Below are 13846 nucleotides of genomic sequence, written 5' to 3'. Positions count from 1 at the left end.
CCAAATGCTTCTGTGGGACACTCCATGCACCCCAGCATCTCAGCACTCATGAACCGCCTGTTACCTAGAGGTATGTAGAAAAAAGATATAAAGCTGTGTCTATGTCTGAATCACCAAATCTCTCCAAATCAATTTGGAGAGTTCCAGTTCAATTTAAAGAAATTAAAGGGTCCTTTGATTCGATTCAAATTTGGAGATTCGGCCACCGAATTGGGCCAAGTCTTTGCCAAATTGAATCAGGGACTGAAGCTTCACACAGCCCTAATAGTTATGCTAAGCTATAGTTAGGTTAAGACACTGCAAAGGACCTTGGGAGTAACAAACTAGACTGACCACTGGATGATCTGATAAAAGACGCAGTGAGCAGAAATACTAATTCAAAGTAATAAATAGTGGCTGAATAAGTTGAGGGGTAAAAAGTTAGAACTTGCTAGTAAAGTAGAGATAACAAGAAGTGAGCTGTACTCAGCAGGGGTAAGCTTTAAGATACTCAAATTCAGTAAGGGAATGAGCTATAAAAGCTCAAACTCAGCAGAGAGTGAGTTCTAGATGGCTAAACTTGGAAGGGGAGAGCTGCAGTTAGAAAGCAATGAGATTCAGGTGTCTGGACTTGGCCAAGAGACAAGTAGAGGGGCATCTCAACAAAGAGAGAGATAAGAGTTGGCGCAGAGTGAGGGCATCTTGGTTATAAGTATAGGGATTACAAGCCTTGCCCTTTTGTAGCAACTTAGGGAGCGCTTGTACATATAATGCATCGCTTACCATTATTGGGGTAGTTTTCCTGAGCTGGGCTGATTCGTATGCAGACCCACTAGCTAAAAGACGATAAACCTATCTGAGCTTTCACGGCTCAAGACAAATTTGAGTGATTCTTTCTGCGTCACACCCATGTTCCAGGGACACCAAAGCTTGCAGGCAGCTGTCTCTGAGAGCCTCCTGACCCAAGCAACATGAATATCAAGAGTGACAGCAGGCAGGAGGTTGATTGGGTACCCTCTCAACCCTCAAGCCCATCAGAACAACAGCTTGATGGACCATTACTTTCAGGTGCCTTTGCTACTGTATGTACAGTTGATTGCCCCCATCATAAAAGGACAGTACTCTGGGGTGCCCATCCCATCAGTGGCCCCTTCCATCTGCTCTTGTAAGTAGCAATTGTCCTGGCCCTGGAACACTATGGCAAGGGATAATTAGCAGTTCCACCCATTCCCTGAGTTTCCTGGCTAAACCATATCCAAAATCATAAAGATATAGCCAGCATTACATAACCCATACAGTGATATAACAAGAGCCTAAATGGATACAGCATAACACGGCTTCCCAATGAGACCACACATGCCATATTAGTATAATAAAACACAAGAAAACAATTATGTCATGCTACAAACCCCAAAACATAGTGTGTATGACATTTTATAACAACAGTGAAATGATACATATCTATAATACATACATATTATATCCCTGATCATCAACAGAAATATAATGAGCGTAATTTTCAGAAATAATAAAATACAACTTGTATGGAAGCCAGTGAAAGTGGCTTCTGTGGAAACAAATGAAAGTGACTGCGCAGCACCTGTGAAAATTAGGTTCATAATGCATATTCAACTGTATCTGAGTGATTATTATACTATCATAATTAAATATATTAATCTGTAAAGGAAACAGTGTGCACAGCTCTAAACTATCCTGTAGGTTGTAAAAATTTCCCACTTCATGCAGATATTCGGTCTGCTAATTATACATGACAATGCTGAATTTAAAAACCAATATAAAATTCACTATTGTCTGCTAAAGGCTGTTCCTGGCATGGTTGTTTGAGAGAAGCAATAGTGTTAGTTCTGCTATTTCTTACACAACAGACTATGAAAGCTTTCAGGGGGATAAATACACTTTCACCAAAAGAAGGGAAACAAAGGGATTAATATAAGACAACAAAGTTACTGTGCAAGTCTACTTGCATTATTTTAAAATGCTAATTGCTACATTTTCAGTAAATATGAGTTCCAGGGCTCAATCTGGCACAACATAAGTGCAGACTACTACACATGTCAAAACAAGGTAAAAAATGATAAGCAGAGCCGGAAACATAAAGTAGTGTGCTCTGTAACAAGTGTATAGGTTATAAAATCTATGTTACTTCATTTTTATTTTGTACTCTTGAAAGTAAGACAGTCAGGGTAGAAGGCACAGGATACTTCAGTGCAGACGGATATGCTTGTGTATAACCTTCCCTGTGCCCACATGTTGCCACCATTCTCATTTTTATTTGAGAATCACCATACAGTTTTCAAGATGAAAGACCAAAACATTTGCTACGTCATTGAGACGTGCGAGGAGAAATTATATTAATCATTTCCCAAAGGCTTTGACTGTACAAATTTAAAAGAAGAATGTGTTAAAGAAAAAAATGTTGACATTAGAACGAAGATATAGACATGACTGATCTCTCCTCTTCAGCATTGAAACAAATACTATATAAAATTTATTGTATTTCATTGACTGACTGAATACTACATACCATAAACATGCTATTTCCCATTTAAACTGTGCTAGCATTTTGTTCTCTGTCCACTTTCAGCACTGCTTAAATACAAAAAACGAAATCAAAATGTTATTAAAAAATGAAACTGTACACTCCAAAACTGTATATTTCCTTATTAAATGCTAATTTCTAAATACATTTCCATATAGGATGGCAATTTTGGTTTTTTTTAAAGCTAAGCCTTTTTTAGCTTTATCAAGAAAGACAGTCATGAAAACCAAGCCAAGATTTTATTCAAGTTGATCATGAAGTCAAATAATCAAAATAATCCACAAGCATCCCATCAAGTTTGTGTTCCTTTTTCACAGAAGTCTATTGATACCAATGGACATTTGGCCATTTCCAAATGGACATTTCCTCTGATTTGGGAAGTGCTAGTCCCTTGGGGTTGTATGTTCTGGTGCATTTGTGGGGAGGAGAGTTGAAGGGGAACCAGTTGTCATTTTTTCCTATCATCTCTTGCAAGTCACAGAAATAGTTTCTCACTTTCTTCAGCTCTCACGGTGCATTACATTCTTCATACATTGTCATTCTTCTTTTTAGGCAGGCCAGGTAAATTGCATTGACATTGCTTCTTAGGCCACACTGACAATTGCTATAAGGAAAAAGAGAAAGCAAAAAAAATAATAAAAAGCAGCTAGTTCCAGAGATATCAGGTTAAATATTTCTCCCTAAGAAAATAAAGGTGAAATTAAAACTTGCCATTTCTATTCCCTGCAACCAGAGCACTAAAAAGAAGGAACATGAAGTTACTGAACTAAAAAGGGAACTTAAAAGTTTCCATTCTGAAATGACTTTGCACATAGAAAGGTGAAGCATGGACAGATCTACAACAGAATAAAGAGTGCCAGGACATTTTATCACAATAAAGAACCTGGCATACAAACCTGAAGTTTTCTTTTCATCAGACCATGATCATTACACAACGGGAACAGAAAGTCACTACACAATCTTTTAATTCATTCTTAAGGTCCAGGACATTTAAAAAAAAAACTTAGAAGTGCTGGCTTTGAAAGTCTACAGAGATGGGCTAACATTAGCATCTTGAGAATTCCCATGTTACAAGGGGGTTATTACAGACTGTGAAGAAATTCTTGACCATCTCTTGTTGAAGATGACCTGTTTAAGTTTGCAGGGTTTCCCTGTCTTGCATAGAATTCATGACTGGAGGAACATCTTTGGATAATAGTGGGAAAATGTCCTAACCCTGTTGGACTGAAGAGGACAGGAGGGTTGGTAGTGTCTAATAGGGCTAGAAGTTACAGTTGTGGGGAAAGGACATGAATCTGACTCATACAAACAAGACTTATCTTTCCCCACTCCCCCAAATGTTATAGTTTCTGAGGCTAAAATGTCCTTAAAATCATATATAATCTAACTTCCTATATATCACAGACCATTAAATTCAAATACTTGACTGGGATGGTTTAGTTAAGGACTATCCTACTGTGAGCAGGGGGTTAGACTAGGTAACCACTTGAGATCACTTCCAGCCCTATTTTTCTATGATTCTATGAAATTATACCCAATTACTCCTGTGTTGAGACCAAGACTTTGGGTTAGACCAAAGAATTTCAGTCCTCAGGAGCCAGAGAACAGGTGAGACTGAAGTGCCATCAGTGTCTGACAAATCTGTTACAGCAAGAAATTGATCAGGCAGGGTTGTGCCCAAGTTATTCTAGCAGGTGATCTGTCCTACACCCTGCAGAGGGAAGAGAAAAGGACCCAAAGTCCCTGCCAATCTGACCTTGGTAAATTCCCTCCTGACCCTCAGTTTGGCATGCAGTTTAACCCTGAACATGTGAGTAAGACTCACCAGCAAAGCACACGTCAAAAACCCCCTCAGAATGCTGCATACTCTTGCAGAACTCTGACCCACTAGTCCAGCATCCCCATCTCCATTCTCCAGGAATGACCAGTTGCTAACTTTAAACCAAAGACTCCTTTTTTTTCCCAATTCTAGTTTCTATGATAAAATTATGGAAAAAATTAAACTACACAATGAATTAATCTGAGCCTCCATTCTAATACTAGAAAAGCCTAAGTCTGTCTGTCTGTCCTTAAGCAATGCTTTATTTGCATTCTGATTGACTGAGGGAAACAGCCAATCAGAGTGCTTCAAGCATGGGGGAAAGCCACCATGATTCCAAAGCCGTGCCCAGGACTGGGCAGAGAGTGGGCGAGCTGAGGCCAGCAGTCTTCCCCACCCCGCTCCCTGCAAGCAGTGCCAAGGACTGGACAGGGGGTGGAGGAGCTGGGGCCAGCAGCATTGGCCTCAGTTCCCTCACCCTGCTCCCTGCAAGAGGCAGAACAGCAGTAGTATGGGCCATTAGGTGGTGGCACTCCATCCCAACCCCCCCCTTCTCCCACCCATTCTTGAGGGGCAATTAGCTAGTCTGTTTTTAAGAGATTAGGGTTGTTCCCAGTTTGAAAAACAAATTGTTAATGGCACATTCAAGTTAATCTTACTCCTAAACTCCAGCAGTTATCCAGGCAGAACATCCATATAGTTTTCTAACCAAACAGGGGATAGACATTATTATTTCAAGAAACCAGGATTAAGTCAGTGTTTCTCAAGCTTTACAGATACAAGGCACCTCTCATTAGACCCTAGGCACCCCTGGGAAAATGCCAGCTCTTAATTTTCACTTGTCTTTTGACTTTTGAAAGAGTCATAGAATAATTCTTCTATTGCAAAGAACTAAGACAGACCACAACAGGTCACAATATTTTTAATGCTATGAATTCCTATTTGAAATCTCTGGATCTATTTTGTGAAGCATATTTCTACACCTAACAGTGCTAATATTGTGTAATACCCTCAGCACCCTTGAAAGAATCCCAAGCTGTCCAGTATGCCATGGCACCCTGGTTCAGAATCACGGATATAAGTAAAATGATTTTAATGTCCAGAGTTATGCACAGACTATTGCTAAGCACAAAATAACAAACATGTTCTCCTATGTGGTTGCACTGCCAGGATCAGACTTATCACTGCAAAGCCCTGTGGGCTAATTAACGTGGGTACAACATAAAACCGAATTCTAGAGACTATAGAATTCCAGATTACTGTGGTAATATTTTTTTTTGTATTTAGCTAAGGGAAAATGTATCAAGCACCATATTTATAGAGGAATGGTTTGCTTCAGACATATTGTTACCCACTGCTTTCTGTACTATTTAACTCTCACCTGAGAGGGCTGTGTGGGAGAAAGATCTTTCATGCAGACTTAGGAATGCTCTAATTTATACAGGCAGCAAATATTCCCAAAAGGAAAAAAACAAAGCTAAAACATGACATGACAATGGAGTGTCCTTACCACAAAGCTTTTCCACCCAACACAGTCTGTTTCACTACAGCAATAGTGACAGTGACAGGATAGTGACATAACAGCCTTAGCATCTGTTCTACAACCTGATTGGATTAACAAAGGGGTCCAGATTTAGGGTCTGATTATGCCACCAATGCAACACAGAATAATCTCAGGAAGGTTCCTGATGCAGTCAGTTTATTGAAAAGGCACCAGTTTCTAGGAAAAAGGTGATAGCATTGATTAAAAGTTGTTCTCAGATTTAAAACTATTAATGGATCTTTTTTCAGCCTCACTCTATCTTCTCCATCATATCAAATCTTGGTCCCTAAGATGACACTGTCAGCAGTCCTTAACAGAAGAACATCTCTGCAGATCCTTTACCATCTTTCTCTCAATTGATTCACTCTCTCTTTCAGATTATTTGAATTCACTTCCTTTCACCTTTGTCAATCTACAAAACAATTTGTAGTTTGTATAAAACAAACTCTACAAAGATGTGTTGTCTTTTGCTATATATATTAGGATGCATGTTCTTATCATTTCCAAAATATTTGCTGGATGGGGGAGTCTATTTGTGAGTATTTCTATACTACTGGCTTGTAAATATATATATGTATATCAAAAAGATTTTTTCCTCTATTTTGAACAATCAGCTTTAACTCTCAAAAACCATTTTAGAAACTATATTCAGATAAAACTAGGAAGAGCCATACTGGAACTATCTAATCTAGAATTCATGTTGGGCTAAGGCCAGATGTTTCAAAAAGCTACGTAATAAACTAACAAAAATGAAAAATCAGTTTCTCAATCCAAGTGTATCTAAAATACTTTAATTTTGCGCAAATTCACAAATGATACAATATTGAAGTGTTTTTTTAAACATACTGTACAATTATGTTAGTTAAATGTTTTACATCAAGGCACAGCACACCATATTTTACAGATATGCCTTGAGAGGCAGCAACTTAATGTAATCCCCGAGATTTGGCAGTAATGCCAAGATAAATAGCATGGATCACAGATATGCTAGAAGAGAAATAAATAATAGATGCTGTCACATTTTATTTGAAATACAATTGCATATAAAAAGAATATACAATAATTTAACTTGAATAATTAGATTCTCTTTTAATATACGTAACAGAAGTACTTTGTTTTAAACAAAACATTTTTAAATACTAGAAGGATGCAAAAATGAAACTCTATTTGGCCTTGATTTATGGAGAAGAGTTGCAAGTTGCTTTCATAAGAAATCAAAAGGAGTTGATTTATTTCAGTTTCATGGCAATCTGAAAAAAAGTAAATCCAGAATTAACAAAATTCTGATACTGAAATGTTAATACTGTCATAACACATATCCACTGATTAAGACTATTACTTGAACAACACAGCTTTGTTTTATAAATGGGACACACATTGCAACTGATTATTTAAGTAGCACATCCACTGCAAGCTCTCCTTTTACAAAGTTTAAATAATGCACAATTGGAATTGTATCATACATCTGAATTAGCCATTCTTTGTTTATGATCAAAAAGTGAGTCGTCATAAGCCTATTTGTCATTCAAACCACAACTGACACTCTACAGATAACTTTACCAAGAAATGCCTATCAATATCACGTATATTGTAGTGTGTTTACCATATTCCTGGTGTCATTCCATGTTTTATATCTGAATGTCTCTCCTTCGCCTGCCAAAAGCTTTAGATCCCACGTTGGTAGGTACAAAGTTGTTCTTGCCAACTGCTCCTGATCTGCTCAGGAAGTCTGCCAGACGATGGGTCACACAGGTTGCTGTATTGCAAGCCCTTTTCTGTGCTGTTACACTGCTTTTCAAAGAAAAAAAGATGAAAATTACCTAAAGAATTTATCAGAGATTCAAATAAAATTAAATTTAAATCAATAAGGTAAGGTTCTACTTAGAAAAATGTTTCTACAAAAAATGTGATTCAGAGAGTTTGCTCATTATGTCTTAAGGATTTCCTAGTGTGCTAGTATGTTCAGTTTATGGGTTAATAATGTGGATTTATTCTACCAGGCTCGCAGACTAAACCAGTTTGTGAAAGAAACTGACACTTTCTTTCTTATGCACCCCAGCAATAAAGGTTCTGTATACCAAAGGATGCCTTGGTTTCACTTGCCAACTCCATTACCTCCAGCAAATAACAAAATATAAAAATGTACACAACTCTGTTGGCGATAGACAGAGGAAGAACATCTAGCTAAGCTGTGCTCCGTACATCCTGCAATAATAATGGTATAAAGTAACAAAAACATACGTTAGCTACCCAGTTCAGCACCTAGTCCTCTGAACAACTGTAAGGTGTATGATCCTGCTCTTCCTGAGGAAAAAACTGAAGTCTTGAATGGACTTGAGTTCAGTAGGGTCAGGAGTTCACCCAACAAATAAAACTGTTGGTTAAAAAAGGGATCCATTTGGGGGAGTGGTGTTACATTTCAGAGTTGAACTGCACTTGCATTAAAATTGTGTCTATTCTATGTATTGACTGTTTTTTTCTGATCCGGCAAAACCCTTAAACAAGAATAATCCCATTGACTTCAACAGGACTACCCACTTGCTTAAATCAAGGCATATAGTTAAATTTTTTACTGGATTTGGGTCTTTATATACATTAATTCTTCTCAGTTTTTGTTCAAGTTAATGGCCTACTGAAATGAATGGGAATGTTGCTCAAGTTAGGACTTCGTTAGAACAGAGTTCTTAATCAGCAAGAAGAAACATCATTGGCAACAGTACAATCTTTTTCTTAACAGGTCTCTGTTTAAGAAATATATACAGAAAGATTTAAAAAATGGGTAAAGAGGCAAACATGGTGTCACACAGTTATTCAGATAGCCAATGCATCAGCATGAAGAAATTTAACGTAAATAGTTCTAAATAAAATAGAAGAAGAATATTAGGTTTCTTACCTGGACGACTGCAATGAGAACATAGTTTTAAACTGGATTATATTTCTAGTATTTTGCTAACTACTTAAGGCATGCAGTTGAATCCTTTGCCATTTCAAAGACTTAAAAGGGTCTACAAAAACTGTTTTACTACAAAAAGATGGTGTGTTTTTTTACACATACCTACCTATTGAAATAATTCAAAACTGTCTGAAAGTTATGCCTTTATATATGCACTTAGCAAAAATGTTCTACTATTCTTAAATTAACTTACTATACAACTTCTGCATTGTACTGACATTCCTGAAGATGGATTTCTCTAGCAATCTCAGATGCCAAAACAAAAAATTAAAACAACAGACCTAATCCTTATAGAAAAATAGGTTTATTGAACAAGTGCATGAGCAGGCATGAAAGAAGAGTTTATTTGTACATGAAGTAGCCAGAAATGAAAAGCTTCATTTAGAGTTTTTTAAAATAAATGTCTAAGAAAATCATTTGAAATCTCAAAGCAGTGCTGTTCATTCGTATTTATTTTATTTGGCATATGCTTGCTATTTCTAACTTGGTATGTTATGTTCTTTATCTTCCTAACTGAAAGTGCATCTCAAATATTCTCTGTCGAAAACAGAATCAAAAGAACATAGTAAAGTTAGCAATCAAGGTTAGATCCACATGCATCAAGTTAAAAAAAAAAAAGGGTAGAAATAAGCATGTCTAGTTGTTTCCTAGGGATTCCCCGTAATTTGCATAGCGCTCATTTTCCAGGTCATTCAGCACATTCCTTTTCTTGCCAGGAGTTCCAGCCCCGACGTCAGTACGAGGGTAAGTTTGCAATTTGTGCAATTCTTGAGACAGTTTGCCCAGTACACAAGTACTCAGACTGGCACAGCGTTTGGAAATAGGTCTATCCAGGCTGCAGGAGGGAAAAAAAAAACATGCCAAAAAAAAGTAATATAAACCATGCACAGTCATGCATTACATTCCTAGATAACTAACTGTAGCTAGAAGACAAAAAAGAAAAACGGAAAAACCTCCCCCGTACACTCATTTCATGCAAGAGGGGGGTCCATACAAGGGGAAGTACATCAGAAAGGCCACACAATTTATCATGGATTAAATTAATATTGTTTTGTTGAACAAGCAAGTCACTTAGCTTTTTAGATATTAGCACTTAGAAGGCAAGATGCTAGCAGTTAAAAAGCAGGAAACTTCTCTTTCAGTGTATCCAACATGCTGTTCAGTTTCTCATTCATCATCATGCCTTGCAATAGGAGTTCATTAAGGATAATGCAAATTTATACTTGCATGCCTTGGCTTTCTGGGAAAGGATGGTGCTACGTGCATTAAGGGGAATGCCCCAACTTCTGCCAATGGCTGTCCATGCCTTACAATAGCATGCATTTTCACGACAGAGAATTCAAGAGTGATTAAACAGCCCTCAGCACTTCCACCATTAAACATACCTCTTGCTGTCATATTTTAACACAACCCCTTTCAAGTTCAACTCGCCCTCCAATGGCTTTTTTATTTTCTTTCAGTTGTGAAAAACAGATAGAAGCAGGTTAACTAGGTGGAAACTATTCTCCTGATATTGACATGAGAAAACAGCTCTGTAATATTGTCCCTTTTCAAATATTATATAAAGTCATCCACAGTCCCAGGTGAGAGTAAGTCTTAGCCTGTCCGAGCATCTGCTGAGGTTGCTCTTGTTGAGAAATCAAATACACACAGGAGTCCAATTTCCCCACTGCCTTGCACATATCCCCAGGGCTGCAGTCCTTACCTATTCCCTTCAGTCACTTTTTCCAGGTCTTCTACTGTCATCTGTACGAATTCTTTCACCAATGCATTTAATAACCTCCGAGCTTCATAATCACTGAGTGTCACTCGATCTGTCATAGACTCTAAGCCAGGTCTAGGTGGAGACAAGTGATACTGCATGAATATAATCCTGGCTGTTGCAGGGAATCTTGCATAGGATGAGACAGATAGAAGAGCTCTTTTATGCATTCTTCCTTATTACCGAGAGTGTCTTAAACTGATAGACATGAGTAGCTTTGGCTTGATTTTAACTTACATTACTTCTTCATATGTTAGATAAGTAATCTATTATGTGTTAGCAAATATATAGCTCAAACTTACAAGATCTAGGGATTTTTTTCACTTTACCATAACCCATATCCTATCTAAAGCAATAAGAAATACTAAATATCACTACACTGTTCAGATAAAGTACCTTGAAATTCATAAACGTCCACAGCTCTCTGCTTCTTACCTGAGTGGGGCTGCCTGGAAACTATCCATCTGGCAAACAACCAAGGCATAAACAGCAAGGAAAGATGAAATCTTCAGCATAACCATAATGTCCTCTCTATAACAAAGAGTTACATCAGTGGCCATTTTCAAACCCCCTCAATTCTATCAGATGTACTTAAAAGTACATCTTTCTCTACATACAAAACTTCACACTAACTCATTGGGTTTTTTATTGCTTTTTTAATCATTATCTTTAAATTTGTCTTGGTTATTTACCTTCTTTTTTTATCTTCTTATTTTTTTTCAAATATCTTAGGATTACTATATGTATTTGAATTGTACTCCTTGGCGTTTTTCAGTATTATAGTTCTATAAAGTTAATGCAGACCCATCTTCAAACTGGCATTGAATATCTGACTGTAGCTAGAGAATTACATATCATTTTATGTGTTTAATGTGTCAAATATCAGTTGGACAAAATAGCCTCTCAAGGATAGCACATCTCAAGAAAAAACACGAAAGTAATTCAGATATCAAAATATTCCATGGCCATGTTCTGTAGACTAATTTGAATATGTGCAGTATTTAATTTTACAGTATTTAACAGTAAGCACAATTACATTAAGGAGTGCTCATTTCTTGATCTAATTGACTTACTAATATCCCCTGTTAAATGCACATTAGATAAGATTAGAAAAACTGGATGATTTAATTTTACCAAATAATCTCAAATCTCAGACTAACAGAATGAGTCAATCAGAAGAAAACTTGATTCAAAGGATAAAAATAAAAAATGATTATATTTTAAAGAATCTGTCTCTGCCACCCACCTTTATTTAAAGTATATTTAACTTAATTTGAACCCATTATTACCTGTCACATATACTGCTGGCTAACATAAAATGTAGGATCTCATTTTCCAGACCTTCGTAGGATTGGAATGTCCATACAAATTTTATATTACCATTTCACAACAGATTATGAGAAGCTTAAGATGATTAGAAAAGAAAATAAGCTCTTCAACCTAATCATGTAAAAGAGGCTGGTTTGTTTGTTCCCTGGAAAATGTAATAAGATGTATGTTCTCATTTCCTTACAAATATTATAAGCACTAGTGGATAATTTTACTGGCTTCTGCATGACTTTTGTTCACCTGTTTTTTTAAGGAAGCCTGTAATGAGGAACTTAGCAGCCCCATATAAAATCCAACCAGTTGCAAATGAGACCCTCTCTGAAAGCACAGGCAGAACAAACTGTAATAGAATAAAGCATCCCTAGCTGTAACTGAGCATCAAACCCTGTCTTAGATCACAGGCAAGCCTTGCAAATTCAGCTGCGGTGAAGAAGACTTAGCAAACTCTACATTTTAAAAGACAGAAACCCACACTTACCTTGCAATGCAAAGCTTCTTAAGAAACAGTAAAATGTGCTGGGAGTTTCCTCAATATATGTTTCTAAATCGTGATGCTGTTCAATGCCCGAGTACTCCCTTTTATATCTACCGCCAGGGAAAAAGTGTGTAGGCGTTCGCCCAGCCCCCGCCAGCCAATCGCATGATCTGTTGGCAAAACGCAACCAATCCGCAACTGAGTTTGCGACTCCAAGTTCTCAAATTACGTCATCTTCCAGTCACTGAGTATTCCATTCACAAAAATTTGCCAGTCATTTGGCTGGATCTGCTGGGTTGATTTGCACTGAGGTCATTGAACTAAAAAAAAGGGGGGGGGGGGAAGGGAGGGGGAATCACTTCAGCCAATTAATGAAAAGTAAGGGAAATCGTCTCGAGCCATTAATAATGTACAGTCCACCCCCCTTCCTCCCACCCCTTCAAAGTACCATATCTTTTTAATGAAAACTTCAGAGGACAGGTTATTTACTTATTAGAAGCGACATCTACTGCAAAAAATACTGCATTGCAGACCGGGGTGGGGAAGGACATGGGGAAACGATGGATTGTCATTCCCTTCCCCCCCCCCCCTTGCAAAAGAGCTGGGTAGGTGGGTGGGAAACAGTATTTGCAGGTCTGGTTCCAACGCTTTAGTAAGAGCGCTTAATGTTTTGTAACAAAGCAAGGCATAAGCGTGCAGAAGTCAGGCTGTTTGGAGAGAGTTTTTTCTGTGTGGCTGAATGAGCTCCGTCGTGCTCCCCTGGATCTCGGAGTGCCCCCGGATGCTAAGCCCGTAGCAGAGCAGCGCTTTCCAGCCCGCACAGGAGACTCACTTGGTGGGTTAAGGCTTTGACAACGGGTTAAGGTTTGGGAAGAACTATATGCTAGACGGTGTGTGTATATATAACGATTTCTATATATATATTTTTTTTTCCCAAAGAAAAAAATGTCTCCTGACTCCAGCAGGGCTAAATGTTCCCTACCCCCAAATAGACAGTGCTGTGGATCCGCACTGGGTCAAGCGTATGAGGTTCATAGAGGGGGGGGATCGGGTTTAAAAATAATCCCCCCCCCCAAAAAAAAAACTCAGCAGGGCCTGATGCTTGCACAGATTTCAATGCGCTCTAGATCAGGTCCTGAGGCTGCATTGAAGAGAAGGGACCAGTGGAAAAGAGCCCCATTTCCCCCCCTCCCCACTCTGTTTTGTGAAAGAATCGCCCACCCTGAGCTCTTGTCGGGACCCTGCGAATCGCCCCGGGGGGGAATGGGGCAAACAAACCACCCCCACTTCTAACCTGCCCTGTTTCCCCTCGGTCCTGTAACTAAGAGGCATCCTCCTAGGGGAACCCTGTGCTCTCTTGGCGTGGGGGCAGCTGAGGGGAAACGCTGCTTAAGGCTGGAGGCGGGGGAAGCTGCCTCCCCCCCCC

The 13846-nt window shown here is 38.4% G+C and overlaps 1 protein-coding gene across 3 annotated transcripts; it reads right to left on the bottom strand.

Annotated features, from left to right (window-relative positions):
• Positions 1–6615: 6615 nt before the first annotated feature.
• CALCB (calcitonin related polypeptide beta) lies at positions 6616–12716 on the bottom strand. Of its 3 annotated transcripts, none has more exons than XM_019519639.1 (5): positions 12424–12716; positions 11052–11147; positions 10560–10691; positions 7505–7689; positions 6616–7151 (listed from the first exon to the last, which is right to left on the bottom strand). In XM_019519639.1, exons 2-4 carry the CDS (start codon positions 11135–11137, stop codon positions 7530–7532), a joined length of 378 nt encoding a protein of 125 aa, XP_019375184.1. In that variant the 5' UTR covers positions 11138–11147; positions 12424–12716; the 3' UTR covers positions 6616–7151; positions 7505–7529. The 3 variants fall into 3 exon arrangements, with proteins under 3 accessions (XP_019375184.1, XP_019375183.1, XP_019375182.1); XM_019519638.1 differs by having other exon boundaries at positions 6620–7151; positions 7505–7692; positions 12424–12715; XM_019519637.1 differs by lacking the exons at positions 6616–7151; positions 7505–7689 and adding an exon at positions 9104–9689 and having other exon boundaries at positions 12424–12710.
• Positions 12717–13846: the final 1130 nt, after the last annotated feature.

Source organism: Gavialis gangeticus, unplaced genomic scaffold (assembly GCF_001723915.1).
Source record: "Gavialis gangeticus isolate Ggan-Ray unplaced genomic scaffold, GavGan_comp1, whole genome shotgun sequence".
Lineage (NCBI taxonomy): Eukaryota > Metazoa > Chordata > Crocodylia > Gavialidae > Gavialis > Gavialis gangeticus.
This window is presented reverse-complemented; position numbering and strand designations above follow the sequence as displayed.